This window comes from Fusarium proliferatum (assembly GCF_900067095.1).
Source record: "Fusarium proliferatum ET1 genome assembly, contig: FPRO_scaffold005, whole genome shotgun sequence".
NCBI lineage: Eukaryota > Fungi > Ascomycota > Sordariomycetes > Hypocreales > Nectriaceae > Fusarium > Fusarium proliferatum.
Genome location: NW_022194794.1, coordinates 3,295,310 through 3,311,891, shown reverse-complemented (window position 1 = coordinate 3,311,891; position 16,582 = coordinate 3,295,310). Strand labels below are relative to the sequence as shown.

General features: G+C 41.0%; 5 protein-coding genes across 5 annotated transcripts; 3 read left to right on the top strand and 2 right to left on the bottom strand.

Annotated features, from left to right (window-relative positions):
* Positions 1–4,271: 4,271 nt before the first annotated feature.
* Positions 4,272–7,468, bottom strand: FPRO_11371 (uncharacterized protein; the record flags this gene model as incomplete). Its single annotated transcript, XM_031232436.1, has 4 exons — positions 4,272–5,928; positions 5,989–6,748; positions 6,865–6,920; positions 7,029–7,468. 4 exons carry the CDS (start codon positions 7,466–7,468, stop codon positions 4,272–4,274), a joined length of 2,913 nt encoding a protein of 970 aa, XP_031082373.1.
* Positions 7,469–8,939: 1,471 nt separating this feature from the next.
* On the top strand, positions 8,940–9,263 carry FPRO_11370 (uncharacterized protein; the record flags this gene model as incomplete). The annotated part of the gene is made up of 1 exon (XM_031232435.1): positions 8,940–9,263. One exon carries the CDS (start codon positions 8,940–8,942, stop codon positions 9,261–9,263), a length of 324 nt encoding a protein of 107 aa, XP_031082372.1.
* Positions 9,264–9,317: 54 nt separating this feature from the next.
* FPRO_11369 (uncharacterized protein) lies at positions 9,318–9,711 on the top strand (the record flags this gene model as incomplete). Its single annotated transcript, XM_031232434.1, has 2 exons — positions 9,318–9,589; positions 9,684–9,711. The coding sequence occupies 2 exons, from the start codon at positions 9,318–9,320 to the stop codon at positions 9,709–9,711; spliced, it is 300 nt and encodes a 99-aa protein (XP_031082371.1).
* Positions 9,712–10,482: 771 nt separating this feature from the next.
* On the bottom strand, positions 10,483–11,860 carry FPRO_11368 (uncharacterized protein; the record flags this gene model as incomplete). The annotated part of the gene is made up of 3 exons (XM_031232433.1): positions 10,483–11,490; positions 11,543–11,739; positions 11,809–11,860. 3 exons carry the CDS (start codon positions 11,858–11,860, stop codon positions 10,483–10,485), a joined length of 1,257 nt encoding a protein of 418 aa, XP_031082370.1.
* A 2,125-nt stretch (positions 11,861–13,985) lies between these two features.
* Positions 13,986–15,367, top strand: FPRO_11367 (putative acyl-CoA dehydrogenase; the record flags this gene model as incomplete). Its single annotated transcript, XM_031232432.1, has 2 exons — positions 13,986–15,215; positions 15,281–15,367. 2 exons carry the CDS (start codon positions 13,986–13,988, stop codon positions 15,365–15,367), a joined length of 1,317 nt encoding a protein of 438 aa, XP_031082369.1.
* Between the last annotated feature and the right edge of the window lie 1,215 nt (positions 15,368–16,582).

Here is a 16,582-nt window from a genome sequence, read left to right as displayed (position 1 = left end):
TAATATGCTTTAATATAAACCTTACTTCTTATTTCTATATCTTAATACTCCCTAGCTCTTTATATATAGATATCTTCTTTTAAGTTATAAATCCTTAAGCTGTTTTTATTAATCTTTTTCTTATAAGGTTATTTCTATTTCTATAAGATCTATTTATCTTAGTAATAGAAATATTAAGCAGTTATTCTGGTATACTTACCTCTATATCCTATACTGCAGGAACTTTATTATTTCTTTTATTGGAATTAGTTTCTTGCCTTAACTTTCTATACCTAATATTCCTCTTTATTCTAGAGTATTATTTTAATAGGGATATTATTAATTAGTTTAAATAACTAGCCTAATTCTTCTATATTAAAGATAATAGCCTTTCCTTCCCTAATAACTCCTAGTATTTATAAGTTCTCTATATATAATTATTTCTTAAGTTCTTTAAGTTTTTATTAGTTTATTTCTTTTCTTTATTCTCTTTATTTTTTATTAAATTATCTATTATATCCGCTTTATATTATTCCTAATATTTAGGTATATATAGCTATCTATAGTTCTAGCTATTTTATTAGTCCTAATATTTACTTACCGTAATTTAGGTCTTATAGCCTCTTAGGCTATAGACATTATCGTGCCATATATCCAAATTAATTGCAGTTATAACACTTATATTTAAATATATTGCATAGTCTGTAATTTCTATTATTCAATTAGGTAACTTCTAGAGTTATTAGTCCTTTATAAAATCCATATAAAATATCATTTTACTAATTTCCTTATTACTGTTATTAATTTTAAGAGCTACCTTAATTATTATTATTTCATTACTAATTAAGGTAATAGAGGTTAAAGTTATTTCCCCTTTTATAATTTACTCTCTCTCTCCTGCATTTATATTATTATTTATTAATTTTAATTGCTATAATAATATATATAATTAAGTCTTCTAGCCTATTAGCTAGATATAATTCATCCTTAACTTCTTCTTTTAGGCTTTAATAGTAAATTTCTATAAATAAGTTATCATCCTATTAAGTCTTAGCGGCTAGCTATTAAAACTTAACTAAATAAGCTATATATAACTTATATTATCTAAATATAAGCAATTCGGCTGCTGCCTAGCATTCTTCATTAACTACTCCAAAATTATCCTTAAGCACTTATTTAAAGTTTTCCTAATTTCCAAAAATATTCTAAGTATCTTAATCCTATAGGTTTTCTTTATTCTTAAGATAGTCCCTCATAATAGGTTTAAACTAATCTTTAACATCTCCTTAAATTAATAGTGCAGTAAATAGTAGTTTCTTAATTAGGCTATCTAGCCTATTTAAAAATAGTTAAAAGTAACCTTTTATTTAGATAAGAAATAGAATTACATTACTTACCTATCCTTTAAAGGGTTCTAGCTTAGGCAGCTTAAATACTTCTCTAAAGTCCCTTCTATAATATTTATAATTGCCTCCTTCATTATTAGTTATAATTTATATATTTACCTAAACTTAAAATATATTAATAGTATTATAGAATTACTAAACTTTAGCTACTATTTTAGTATTACTAGATGGTACTTTAGTATAAAAAGGTATTAAGGTACTAGCATTACTAGATATTTTAACAGTATATTATTACTTAATATATATGCAATATATATTAAATAAAAGCTATTAATATATAACGGTTATAAATTTTAAATAGGAAACTAATCTATATTAGGTTTTATATTTTATAAAAATATAAGGCATATATACTAAACTTAATTTAGGTATTATATCTCTTAATAATTAAGTAATATATATTAGGCTTATTAATATAAAGAAGTTTTATTAATAGCTAATAAGCTAAATTCTATCTAAATACTAATAAATATAGTCTATATACTAATAGTAATTACAATTTAGTAATTATAATCACTATATAATTAGCTTTAATTACTAGTAAGTGTTTTAATTACCTAATAACTATAGATAATCACCGTAATCATATAGTAAGTATACGTAACTAGATTGCTTATTAGTTAAGAATATATAGGGGGCATATAACATAAGCGCTTTCCCAAGTTTGATCGTAATATCCTTACTGTTATCTTAGCTTTATAGTTAGGCTTTCTTACCGGTAAAGTTAACTATAAGTTAGANTATAATTTTATTTTCTTTTACCCTTTTATTTTTATCTATACCTTAAATAGGTAAAACTACCTTTTCTCTTTTATTTTATATTATATAGAAGCTAATATATTATATTTATAGTTTACTATACCTCTATTTCCTATATAAATAAAATACTAATATAATATTATTAATTATATATAAAATAGCCTAAATATTAATTAACTTCTATAAGTAAATTATAGTAGATTAAAGTTATCCCTTATTACTTATAAATAAATCTATTCCCCTAACTAACCTAATACTATTATAAATAGCTTTCTCTCTTGCCTCTATAATTACTTCTTTTTAAGGCATATTTACTTTAGTAAATATATAAATAGCTAAAAATACTAATAATAATAATTTAATTATCTTTAGCCTATTTCTACTATTTATCTTTATTATTATTATAATATTATTATTACCTTTAGGATCTTTATTAATCTTTTATAGAGTTAAAGCTATATTCTATAGAAAGAAACCTCTTACTATAGTTTTATGCCTATAATACTTTAAGATATAGTAATAATATAAGTAATATAGAAAAGTATAGAAGTTAATAGCCTTACCTTAATCCTTACTTAATAACTCTAAATTTTATATTTATAGGTATAAAAACTTAATTTATATAACTACTTAATGCTTAATACTTAATACTTTAAGGTAATACCTATTTATTTATATCTTAAGGTTAAAAATTATAATAATAATTATAATATATACCCTATCTTCCCTATAACCTTCTACTTTATACCTTAGGGTTAAAAACTTTAGGGCTTATCTTATTTATATAGCAGGAGGTAGATCTATTTACTGTTTATAAACATTTAATACTAGCGGTTTTCTACCTTAAGGTATAAATAGCATGTATTATAATAACCCTACCCTTTTAGCCTTTTGGCCTATTTCTTAACCCTTACCTATATCTAACCCTATCCCTAGACTACCAGCCTCTCCAAGACATACTCTTAGATCGACCTTTTTACATACTAGGCCAAGTCTATCACACTTCTACTTAAAGGTCAGTTAGACCCTAACCAAGTAAGAGATTAAGCGCGAACTTATAAGTACGTTTCCCGACCTGACTTTCTCTATACCTGTTGGTTATAGCTGCTGATATTAATTATAGCCACTAATATAATGCTACGAAATAGCCTGCAGCCATACGATTAGGCCTACTGCATAACCGGCTATAACCTTAATGCAGCTATCGGGCCTGCCTTATAGGGAGCCAATAGGGAAGAACTAAGAGAGGTCTATATAATAGCAGCTGCCATTAGGAAGAACTTCTTATTAAGGTGCCAATTTAACCTAATTAAAATAGCTATCTTTAATTATAATTTAATTAGGTTAATCTATTATATAGGCCGTCTTAGCTTAATTAATCTAAACTGGGTTAATAATAAGCTATTAGGTCTAAAGGACCTAAAGAGGGACCTAAAGAAAGGTTATCCTCTTAAATCAGACCAGGCTGCCTTCCTTACTGCCTTTACAGGTAACTTAAATGTATATAAAGAGTGGCTTTTTAATATAGCTAAAAGGGTTATTATAGCAGAGGGGGTACTGCTTCTAATATAACAGGCTGGTTATAGTCTGAGACTATAAGAGCAAAGGAATGGTATTAAGTTATAATACTAACTTAATATAATTTAAAATTTAAGGATAGGGCCTAAAATATAAAAAGGATTTTAACTTTATTTAAAGGTTATAATATATTTAATAGCTAAGAAGTATTTAATTAAATAGAAATATTATAAATTAAGGGATTTTTAACTGGCTTGCTTATTAAGCACGTTATATAAGTAAATATAATATATTATCTCTTATAGTAAGTAAATCTTAATTTTATAGAATTTAAATTTTACTATAATTGCCTTTTTAAGACTAGTTACAGTTTATTATAGTTATACCCACTTTTCTATACAGTTTACTACAATTTAGAATCTACTAACCTAATTAAATATAGTCTCTATCCTAATTAGGATTAAATACAGTACACAGTTATGCCCTCTTTATTTACAATACTTTATAAACTTAATATTATGCCTTATATTATCTGTAAATATAAACCTAGTATAGACTAGTTTCCCTATTTAATACCCTAACTGTTACACTTTTAGAGCTTAGTAGTAATTACATTATAGTAGAAGATTTAGCTCCATGCTGGATCAGGAGCACCTCAAGCATCTTCTGTTCATCTTCCAAGCGTGCCTCTATAGATCCATCTTGGCAAATAGAGAGAGCACTCAAGCCTTCTAAATGTTCGAAGTTACTGAATATGCCAGACCACCGAACGCCGTCCGGGTCTCCCAACTTATTTGGATCCGCTCCTGCACGGAGCAGTGTCTCAACTTCAGCAAAGTCGAAAGCTGCTACAGCAATCTGCAAAGGCGTTACCGCGAACCCCTCTCCATTCAGGTCACAGCCAAGTTCCAATATACGATTTAACAGCGCCGGATCGCTGAGATATCGATCTTCATCGTCTTGGCCAACTCGACGTCTCCCAACGTAGGAGTACAGTACTGCTGTAGGGTTATGTAGAGTTGCTCCCTGATCTAGGATGAATTTGAGACGTTTTCCACCGACATCATCACCCTGTACTTGGGCGAAAAACTCAACCATCCGCCCATCAAACTCACACCACATGGGGTTTTCGTCAGTGTCTGTTAGCAATATTGTAAACTGTAATGGTGTGTGTATAAAATCTAGGCTTTGCCCGATTTTCTGGAAAAATTCTTTCGCTAGCGGCTCGAAGTTCTCTGCAAGTATGAGAATGGAAAATAGAAACATGGCACACTCGAGGGCCCGGCTAGCTTTATCAGTAGACCTCCAGTGCACTGACGCAAATTCGAATCCGGACAGTTCATGGAACGAGTTATTTTCGCTGATTATAAGAATGGATTCTTGACAGAGCTCTAGAAATCGCATAATTGGTTCGGCGTGAACGCCTGCTGGATTGAGCATGTCGAACAGGTGGTCGTTGAGGTCCTGGTGACTAATGATCTCGCTTAGATGGGAGGATAGAGAGAAAATTGCTGAGACAGCACAATATGAGCGAAAATCGTTCGTTAAGCTGCGAAAAATGTAGACTGTGAGGTCCTTGTCTTCTTCCAGGTCCTTGTGGTTGTCTTCTAGGTCCTCGTAGTCATCTAGGTCCTCGTAGTCATCTAGGTCCTCGTAGTCATCTAGGTCCTCGTAGTCATCTTTCAAGTCCTTGTGGTCGTCTTCCAGATCCAGATTTTCGAAGTCAGATGCTCTGAATTCCAGCGCAGTGATTAAGATCGTCCGTTGAATATCAAGCTGCATTTGCTTTTCAAGCTTGAAAAAGGCGACAGGGCTGGTACAAATACGATCTGAATCAAGAAACTCGCGCACGGTGTAGTGGGCGAATGAAACAACCGGAATTGCTTCATGTATCAATCGATTCCCGGGGTCGAAAATCTTAAAGCCATACCCTGGAGATACCTGCACCAGGCAACCACAGAGTTCCTTGAGGTCTTGTTCGTCATATGGGCACTCATCTTTAGGTTCTCGTGGTTTGTGATTTCTTGACTCGAGGGCCTGGAGAAGAATAGCGCAAGGGATGTTATGATTGTATTGCTGATCGTGGAAATGAATCCACCTCAAACACTGTTGTACAAATGACCGCTCCTCGTCCGGAATTTCGAGGAAGATCCTTTCATATGTTTCGTCCAGTGTCCTTGGGAGCGTTGCGAGAGCATGTCTGATAATCCGAGGTTCACCCTTGAGTCGTTGGAGGCGATCGAGTTGGCAAACAGCCCAGCGGAACCTAACAGAAGTACCCCCTTAGAAATATGCATCGATTAGAAGCTGTATTGGGTTTACTTACATTCCTTTCGCTCGAGTGGACAGAATAGCCTCTACCTCATCAAGCAGTTGAGAACTCCAGCGCCTAAATTTGGTATTCTTTTGCAAGTTCGACCGAACATAAAGAAGTATATCCCGTTCAATAAAAGAATTGGACATCGATACCCGTTTAGATATCTCGTCAAGCGCCCTCTCGATATCGATATACTCACGGCTCGTGACCAAGAGCTGGATTTTGCTAAAGCGCGGATCGGTGGCTAGATCCCGGAGGGTCTTGAGTAGATCGCCTCGGGGCTTGCTCTCATCCAGGGCATCAACAATGACAAAGACGGTTTGGAAACCATCAAGAATAGTTGCCAGAGCATCAAGGAGTTTCGGAAGACTAGGTTCACACCTCTGTTTGAAGACGGCATAGGCTTCAGCCGGGACGGCTTCTGCCTGGCGGCAGAGCTGAGTTACTATCCATCGCAACAAAGGGGCGCTTTCGTCCTGGTTATGACCGAAATAACAATAATAGTAGAGGGTAGCACACTTTGACCCAAGCTCATCCTGGCAGTGGGATGCAACCGTGTCGACCAAGTAAGACGCCAGCACTGTCTTCCCAGCACCAGGGATCCCATGTATCCAGAGACACCGGTATTTTGCGGCGACCCAATCGGCCCATTCGGGCAATCGCAGCATCCAGTTGCAGGTTCCGTCTTCAACCAGTTTCCGAGATCGATTATGGAGAGGAGACGGATCCGTACTCTGAAGCCATCGACAAAATTCGTTGCGTTGACTTTCTAGAGTTCCGTTAGTCGGTGCCACCTAAACTTCCGTAATGAGTTGTCTGTAGCGAGTTGCCATCGCTGGCATCGGGGCACTACAGGCAACATGCCGTTCTCACATAGGTACTTACCAGTCAACATGTCGTACACCCCTCTTACTTTCGCTTTGATGTCCTTAATATCTTGACTAAATCGAGATAGAATTAGCTTATCGTGACTCGAACAACTAAAAACACCAGGAAGCAACCTCCAGGACTCTTGGTCCTTAGGGTCGAGGCATAGATCGACCACTTACGTAGATTCAGCAGTTAGTGCCAACGTAATGGCCGCCTTGTACCGACTCATTTCCTCAAGTAGTTTTCGAGCTTTAGGTTCCTTGAACGGCCACGCTAGCCTTGCCGCCATCACCGTGACCCTTTCTCTGGTTGAGGAGGTAATACGTGCCGTGTAAATATCTCCATCTGGAAACAGGTCGATCAAGCTTGCCAGTATCCTGTGGCAATGCTCAAGCGGGCCATCGGGCTTTGAGAGGTTACTGAAGGCGGTTGATACAGTATTGTCGCAGCTGGTCAGGAATTCAATGTGATTGAAGATTGTCTGGAGCATCGAGGTTTCCAGAAGAATAGAGCGGAGGGTTGCAGGAGCATCTCGGACTGCCTCAATCCAGTAACTGCAGAGTCCAACGACTCTGTCAGCGAGCTGGACGATGGCGATCAAAGTTCCGACCTCGGCCATCTTTTCAACAGGCGGATTGAGCACCTATTATGAGTCGATCAGCTTCAAGTTGAAAGCAAGTGCCAATCCGAGCACCTGCGGCGAGGTATTTATGAGCTGAGCGCTTTGCAGCCTCATCTGCCCAACAAGCCGCTAATGAGGCCAGCTACAGCACAGCCGCAAAACACCGCCTCATTCGGGGCTGTGAAAGTGTAAGTAAGCAATGGTGGGAGCTAAACCAAAATTGGATCGAAGAAATGAGGTGCATCAAAGCAGATTCTTAGGCCAAGAGATAAGAAAGATGTACCTTGAACTCTCCTCGTCCTCCGTAGATTACGCTAATGTATGTAATAAGTGAGTGTCCTAAGAATCTCAACCTTGAATACTAAATTGAATATAAAAACATAATAAGATATTTAATTAATTAAATTTATTTACTGTACTCTTCCTTAGTTATTACAGTAACTATTTAATATATTCTTTTATTATACCCAGTCTTGCTATACATTCTATAATGGCTTTTCTTTAGTTATACTAACCCTCATTAATTACTATTTCTTAATAATTTAGCCTATACTTATATATATATATTTATCTAATTAATTACTTTCTATTTCTTATTTATAGTTATCTTCCCTTTATTTTATAGGTAGGTTTTTTTTTACTTTATACTGCTTATTAAGGGTCTTATTTACTCATTAAAGGATTTAATTTTTACACTTTAATAATACTTTTTAATATATTATTGCCTTTATCTCTTTATAAAATAACTTAAAATCCTTAAAAATAGATATTAAAGAGCTTCTTTAATGCCTTTTAATTTATATTTTAAGGTATTTAAATTAAAAGCTAGCCTTAATAACCATCTTTAGAGTCTTTAAGACTTAAGGGTTCAAAAGGCTAGCTTCCGTTTTAATAGATAATAAAGTCTATAGCCATATATTACGCTTTATTATAATACTTTCTAAATATAAAGGAATAAGCCTGGCTTTTTTAAAACCCTTAGGGTTACATCACCACAAGACGCGTTGCCTCCAATCGATGCGGGGCAACATCCAACGAATACGCAGATCCCATATGTATGAAGTCTTCATTGCTATTGTCAGACTCTAGCCGACTCTTCGTGTTAACTCCAACGACTAAATAGAACGAAGACGATGCCGACGACCACGATTCTACATACGACGACGATCGAAGGTCAGCTATGGTCCCTGGTGTCGGCGTCTACAAGATTGAACGCGTTCTTACTGTTACGTAGTATCGCATCGTCCACGGTCTCCCTTTCGGAAAGGATCTTCAACTACCGGAGCCTCCATGGCCGAACGTTTCAGAACTCGAAAATGACGGAATATTGGGGTCCAAATGACGATAGACAGAACAATGGCCTGGATATAGCACACCATTTCATGGTTATGCTCAAGGACGACAGGTTATTCGATGCGCCCGTTACTCGACCTTCGAGGGTCTTGGACGTAGGTACTGGTACAGGTATATGGGCCATCGACATGGCAGAGGAGTATCCTCAGCCGAAATCACTGGCACCGACATCAGCCCAATCCAGCCAGCTTGGGTGCCTCCAAACTGCCAGTTCCACATAGAAGACGCGCAGCTGGAGTGGACATATCGCCCCGATAGCTTCGACTTTGTACATATACGTGCCCTCTACGGTACCTTCAGTGATTGGGGCGAGCTGTATCGTCAGGCTTTCCGGTCATTGCAACCGGGCGGGTGGATTGAGAATATGGAGATCAATATCCACTTATATAGCGACATTCCCGAGGTTAAAGATGATCCCGACCATATCTACAAGCGCTAGGCAAAGGTATTCTGGAAAGTAACAGACATTATCAACGGGGCACTTCGCATAGGCATGGACGGCACCCAGCGCAAACTCATGGCTGAGGCTGGCTTTGTCAACGTTGTAGAAAAGACGTACCAAGTGCCATGTGGTACCTGGAGTAGCGACCGAAGGCTGAAGACGATTGGCGCATACAGCCTAGCATTTATGGGCGAGAGCTTAGAAGGCTTTGCCTTGTTCACGCTACGCGAAATAATGAAATGGGAATACGAGGAGGTCCAACTGTTCGTCATGGAGATGCGCAAGGCTGTCCGAGACATCAAGATCCGGCCATACTATCTCACGTGAGTATTACTTACGCACTCTCTCGCCGTCCCAGTAGCGGGAGGACTTTCACCGTCAGCACCTGCGGCTGCTGAATACTGACATATTTGATAGGACTAACGTTTTCGGACAGAAGCCCTAGGAATACGAATAGGGGATGCATCTTGGGACGCGTCATGGCTAGGGTAATAACCGGATCCCGGTCAAGATGGGATATTAAAAAGCATTAACTGAGACTTCCAATCAAGGCTAGTGTTTCCCTCTGGGATGTTACCTACCCATGGAACTAGCTTGCCATGATCCCCATCCATCACAACCACTACTCCTACGCAAATTGGGTCTGCGCGTCATCTATGTAAGTAACTAAGCCGCTGCCGTGTAACCCCTACTGCTAGTTACATATCCCCTTGATCCAACCGATCTTGTGTGTAAAAATGGGAGTTGTAACTGTATATCCAAGAGCCACTGAAATTACGTTTGTATCGACATTGAGCGTCAGGAAAGTGACTAAGAAAGGACTTAACATGTCCAGTCATATGAAAACAGTCACTATGCAGACGAATATACAATTCATTCATACTATAAGGGAAGATCAGACCGAAGCCAGCAAAGTCGTGATAACCTGCTTACACTTGCAGCAGCTGGATCCAAGCCCACTATACCCGTAGATCAAAGATTACCAGACCAAACATTAATGATCACAATTTCTCGCTTCGAGACACCAGAAATTATCGATTTCGTTCCATTATTTGTACCCACATATCGGAAATGGCAAAGAGGCCAAGATGATTTCGAGCGTCCCAGGGTTTGGTCGGATTAATAAGTGCCATATCAAAATTGCGCAATAGCTATGAAAACGTCAGCTCATTGCTTGGTGATAGGTTTCCGGTATGAAAGAAAAAATGAAATTCAGCTATACCTCGAATATAGTCTTTCCTAGCTCAAGCTGAGCCACGGGTCTGCCCAAACACTGGAATCTGCCGTGCCCAAAGACCAATTCGTTTGTACGGAGCATGGCAGCCAACTTGTCTGGATCAGACCTGAGCCACCGCTCGGGCCTGAAGACCTTCGCGTCTTTACCGTACACTTCTTTGCTATGGTGCATCCCGTACGCCGAGTAGCCGATAGACACACCACCCGGCAGGAATATACTCTCACCGTTGACGGTGACGGAGTCGCCACCTGGGGGCGTGTCACGGGAAAAGATATTGACAGCGGGTGGCCATAGTCGCAAAGCCTCGCGTATAACGGCCTGGAGATAAGGAAGTTGCTTAGCTTGTGTAAGGGTAATGATGCCCTTGCCAGGACCTGGGGCCTTGCCCTCTAGGATAGCATCGTCGACCTCTCGCTGCAATTTCTGATACACTCGGGGATTGGTCATGATGTACAAGAGGGTTCCACGAATACCAGTCGACGTTGTGTCAGCGCCCGCAATAAGCTGCTCCAGAGCTTCTGACCGTAGGTCATCTCCCGATATACCGTGACGGATGAAGGAGGCTAGCATATCGGATCTTTGATCAGTGGGGTTAGCTGCACGCTCGTCAACGGCACGGTAGCATGCCGCAATCATCTTCCCGAACCCGTTATTGTCTTTTGGTGATGGCGCAATAAACCTTCCGATAACGGGGGCATGGGCAAGCCAGCTAAACCCCAGAGCAAGAGCAATATTGCCAATAGCTAGACCCTCCTCACTTGATTTAAGATACTCGTCAACATCCGAGTCATTCTTCACCATGCCGAATGTCTTGCCAAATCCGATGTCGCTGATGACATCTAACGTCAAATACTGGACTTTTTGAGCGAGGTCCATTGGGATGACTTGAGTTTCCGATGAAAGATACTTGTTGCGGATAAGATCAACAAATTCTTGCACTCGCTCATCAACGGAAGTTTCAAGATGTGGGTTTTCTCTCCCGGAGTACTAGACTGGAGTTAGTGCTTTGTTCTTAAATTGGTCAAACCTGTTAACTTACCCCTGGGGCCATCTGTTTCCTTCGCTGCTCATGCTTTTGGTTATCTGTCTGGCTAAAGACATTGTCTCTCCGATACTCGATGCGGCACGCATTATAGTACCAGTCAGAGCGCTTGTAGCCAGGCTTGTTGTTGACCTGAATCCAAAGTTCGGGAGAAGACGTAATTAGGATATTTGGTGCTACTCGGGCAATGGGACCTGGTAATTGTCTCATATCAGTACATATGTTTAACAGAATATCTCAATAACAGGCGCCCAGTGACCTACCATGCTTTAGATTGGCTTGCTCATACAGCTTATGGCAACGGTCTTGTAGCATCGCCCAACTATGAGGCCAATCACTGAAGCCAGTTCAACGAGGGCCACCAAACTGACGAAGCTTGAAGTATATGACTAGCTTATTGATGATGAACAGGCCTATAAGAGCATAAACTAGCAGCTCTCGTTGCTCAGACATGCAGCTGAAGAGTCCCATGGCGAGGGCCCAGGACGTGCGAAAGCTCCTGAAGTGGGGTCTGACTGATAATACCTTGAGTCTGTGATTCTGGGTGGTGGAAGGCCGATATATTGACATTACTGTGGGGATTCTGTGGTGGCGTGTAGAAGCGGGGTAAGTCTGGGGATAGAGGTTGAGGAATTTCTTATCGTGTGATTAGATTCGAAAATGCCGAAACAACATAACAACTAATGCACTACGTAGTAGGGTTAGCCGGAAGTGGGGCTCGGGTAGCGTCGCTAGGACAGTGTATTCTGGTTACATTATTGCACCTCTGCAAACTGACCCAACCTTCCTGATTATAAATTCCTGTCAAGGGCATGGGTATGACCACCTGTTCGGAATCCAAGATACCAACTGGCTTACTGCAGACAGTCTGGACATATGGTTATGATGCGAGTCTAGCAGCAACTGTGCTCTAAGCAAGCGGTAGATCAGAAGAGTCCTTTCGTATGAAAGAGCCGGGACTGTCCCATTGGGGTTCGCTTTTCCGAGACACAGTGATGTTGATTAGTTTCTCCTCGAATGAAAATCCAAGTTACCGCAGCGCAATTTGGGCGCGATGCGTATAGGGATAATGGTGGGCGGTATAGAGGATGATTTCTGGCATGATGGAAGCAATCCTCGTGCTGGATGGAGGGAATATGTGAGATTGGTCGAGCTTATTGAGGGACGCGAAAATCAGTGTCTACGGTGTTCTCTTCTACGTATTTTTGAATGACCTCCTTGAAAACCATTGAATATCCCCACGTTCAATCAGCGGATGTATCTCAAGCAACTACCTATCTGCTGGTTGTGAGCACTTGCGTAATCTGGCTAGGGTTTACATTTTTCAGGACCTTTTTTACCTTGCGGAAGAAACGAAAAATATCATCTGGCTTGCTTGAATTGGTTATCAAAGTGGCTGTTGCAATGGCTGACGTGATATGGGTCCCGCGACAGAGATGACAGACAGCAAAATAGGTATGAGCAAGTCTTGTGCTGCTTCTCAATTGCAACTGACATAGAAATGCACACCCCGATATGATATTGGCCCACAGGAGGGTCGTGGAAAAAATCGGGTTGTTTGTCGAGGAGAACGATCTCATTTTCGTGGAAAGCGGCGTTATAATTATAGTCATCACGCATAGTTCCCATTACTAGCGAAAGTACTTCATCGACTGCTCATTTTATCTATGTCTGACTTGGAATTTCTCTTAAATATTTTAAATATAGTCAATTCTGCTCACATCAGATAAGGATTGTCTTCGGACGCAGACGAGGCAGCGCCGATAGTAATGACTATTCAGTTTGACGATGACGCCGAAGTGACTCGAGAAGGATCACTGCACATTCGTAGGGTCCTGAGTTCCGACAGCTGGAATGAGGCCATCCTTGTCAAGCGTTGAGTCCAACCCCGCGGCAACTGCTTCCTGCAGAGGATCGATGCCAAGAAGGCATTCAACGTGGCAAGCACTCATGTTCTTCTTTAACTGTTTACACGATTCGCGGAACTTGGGCTTCTGCCATTGCATATGAGCACCGTCAATCCACTGTGAATAGTATTGTCAATTGTCCCTAAGTAGTTGAGAGACGTCGGATGTAGTTGCCTCACAGAGGAGAAGTTTGAGCACCTCAGAGCGGATGAAAATAGGCGACAGGCTGCTGAATTACACGAGCCCAGCTCTGGCGCTAATTCTTCCGAGGCTTTTAACAGTGCACCCTGGCGCAATCTGCCTCAACCTCGGTAATCAGACCCTTACTTGCAGATCTTCTGTTAGAGGGGGCAAAGCTTAGGCAACAACCCCGCACAATCTCCCACATGGTAAACCTAACTTAGTAAAACATAACCCTTATATTTATATAGCAAGAAATAGAGCCTTCTAACTAAAGGTTGCTACTTTCTGCTTTCTTAATTACCACTTTATCCTTAATTGAATTAAAGTATTCCTTTTCGGATTACAAAAACATGGCGACTGAATCTTCGAGAATGCCATCTGATCCCAAGCTGTATCTACAAGCAAATATACCATGGAGCGAACCTGCATGGTACCGAAGTGGCAACTCAGTTTACTTGAATGCATCCCATCGAAAGATCAGGGACAATATACGGAAATATGTCGATAAAAACATACTTCCACATAGCTTGGAATGGGAACAAAAGGGCGAGGTTCCACGATCAGCTGCACTAAGCTACTGCAAATCTGGAATTCCTTTCGAGGACGTACCAGAACAGTTTCGACCTGAGGATATCCCCAACCTAGCAGAAATCCCTCAAAACGAGTTAGATGCCTTTCATTTCCTCATTTCGACTGATGAAATGGCTCGTGTTGAAGGTGGAGTCTCTATTGCCCTTGGGGGCGCGTCTACGATTGGACTACCGCCGGTGCTCCATCATGGAACCCAAGAACAAAAGTCTCGTTGGTTTCCAGGACTGTTTTCGGGACGTGTGAATTTCTGCCTAGGCATTACGGAGCCCGGTGGTGGCTCAGACGTGGCTAATATTCAAACGACGGCTGAAAAGTCTCCAGACGGCAAGTTCTACGTTGTGAACGGTGCCAAGAAGTGGATTACAGGCGCTCTATGGGCAACTCACATGACTACTGCTGTAAGAACTGGTGGTCAAGGTGCCAAAGGCCTTACAGTCCTTGTGATCCCCCTTGACAGTCCCGGCGTATGTCGGAGAAAGATCTTCAATAGCGGACAAAATGCTGGAGGGTCTAGTTTTGTAGATCTCGAAGATGTCCAAGTTCCGGTTGAGAACAGACTCGGTTTAGAGAACGAGGGCTTTGGAATCATCATGAAGAATTTCAACAAGGAAAGGTTTGCACTTGCGGTTGGTTGCAATCGAAAGAGTCGTACATGTCTCGCCATGGCGTTTGCGTATGCGTTGGAGCGTAAGACCTTCGGGAAGAAGCTGATTGAGAATCAAGTCATAGGGCGCAAACTCGCTGAACTTGCCCATCGTATCGAAGCTCACTGGGCTTGGCTTGAGCAGATTGCGTTCCAGGTCAATTCATCCAGTGCGGGATGGCAGACACCAAACATCGCAAGTCAGATAGCCTTGGCCAAGATCCAAGGCGGGCAGACTTTAGAACTGGCATGCAGGGAAGCACAGCAAGTCTTTGGAGGCGTAGGATATCAAAAGGGCGGCCGCGGGGCGACGGTGGAGCAAATCAGCCGCGACCTTCGAATGTTTGTAAGTCTCTGTGCGCCCTTGTCTCAGCAGTCAATAAGAAGTTCAGAACAACTAACAGCAGATAGGTTGTTGGCGGGGGCAGCGAGGAGATTCTTACAGATCTTGCTATTAGACAGGAGATAGGGGATTTTAGCAAACTGGCAAAACTTTAATTATAGCTTAACTTTGACCGAAATTACTTTTTGTCAGACTTTCCGGACAGCTTGACAAGCTCCAGAATTGATCTCTCTGCCACGTCGACAGCTGACAACTTTGTTCCAAGGGTCGCCTGTACTTCAACTCTATACTGGCTTGGGTTTCTGGGACAAAATCCATTTAAGCGTGGCTAAATTGAGCTGATGGCCCTTGCAGGTAACTATACTGGAAACTATATGGCTTACCATTTGCAACTAAAATATTAACCTTAGCATAAGGGAATTAGACAGGCAAACCAGCATGTATATGCCCTTACCCTAAGAGTGGTTAATTTGGTACCGAAAGTATGGTTAGCAGCACTTACTGACGATAATGAAGTCAAAGGATGGAGCTATTTGCAAATGGAATTAGGCAATAGCGGAGATCTTTGCGTCTAGAGTCAGGGGCTGGGACTCAAACCTTGGATTCCAGCCACCTCGGAAGATCGGGAATCGACCCGAGCAGCCGAATCGTCAGGTACTGAGACAGAGCACTCAGCAGTGAGTTTCACCTTGCCATCAACAGAGACCGGTTCGAATCCTGCCTGGATCTTAGCGGTTGGACCGACTTCGGCAATGTCGTTGATCTTCCATCAACACGACAGGGGTATGTTGGCAACGAGAGGTCTTTTTCACGTCGGGGAATCCATACACTCCTTTCTCATAACGACCAGAGAAGAGGAATTCAAGATTGAGGGCAGTGTGAACGGCATTGGGGACCAGAGAGATGTCAAGTTGAGTAACGTCATTTCAGACGTAGCTTTCAATATGACCGAAGACAAGACTACCGAAAATACCGCAGCCGATACGGTTTACATGAAATTCGGCTGCCCTGGACCCGCTGATTGGGTCCTTGACTGGGGAGCTGATTGTATTGCGATCGAATGCTTTTGTGAGGGAGATCTCGAATGTCTTCCGGGTATCCCGACCTAAGACTGGAGCTCGGTTCTGAGCTCTCCCAGTGTCTGCAGTGCCAAAGTCAATTCTGTATCGGTACATGACGTCGGCTCAGGCTTACTTGGTAGCTTCGAGGCGGATTTCAGGCGTGGCTGGATTAAATGCATCCTGGGTAACAAGCCAAGGATCACATTCATGGCCAGAGGTGCAAATGATGAGATCGCTAACAATAACAAACGAACTCCAAGTCTTCTGGTTAACCCAGCCCCACGATAGTTGAGTTGAGCCTAGTCAAAG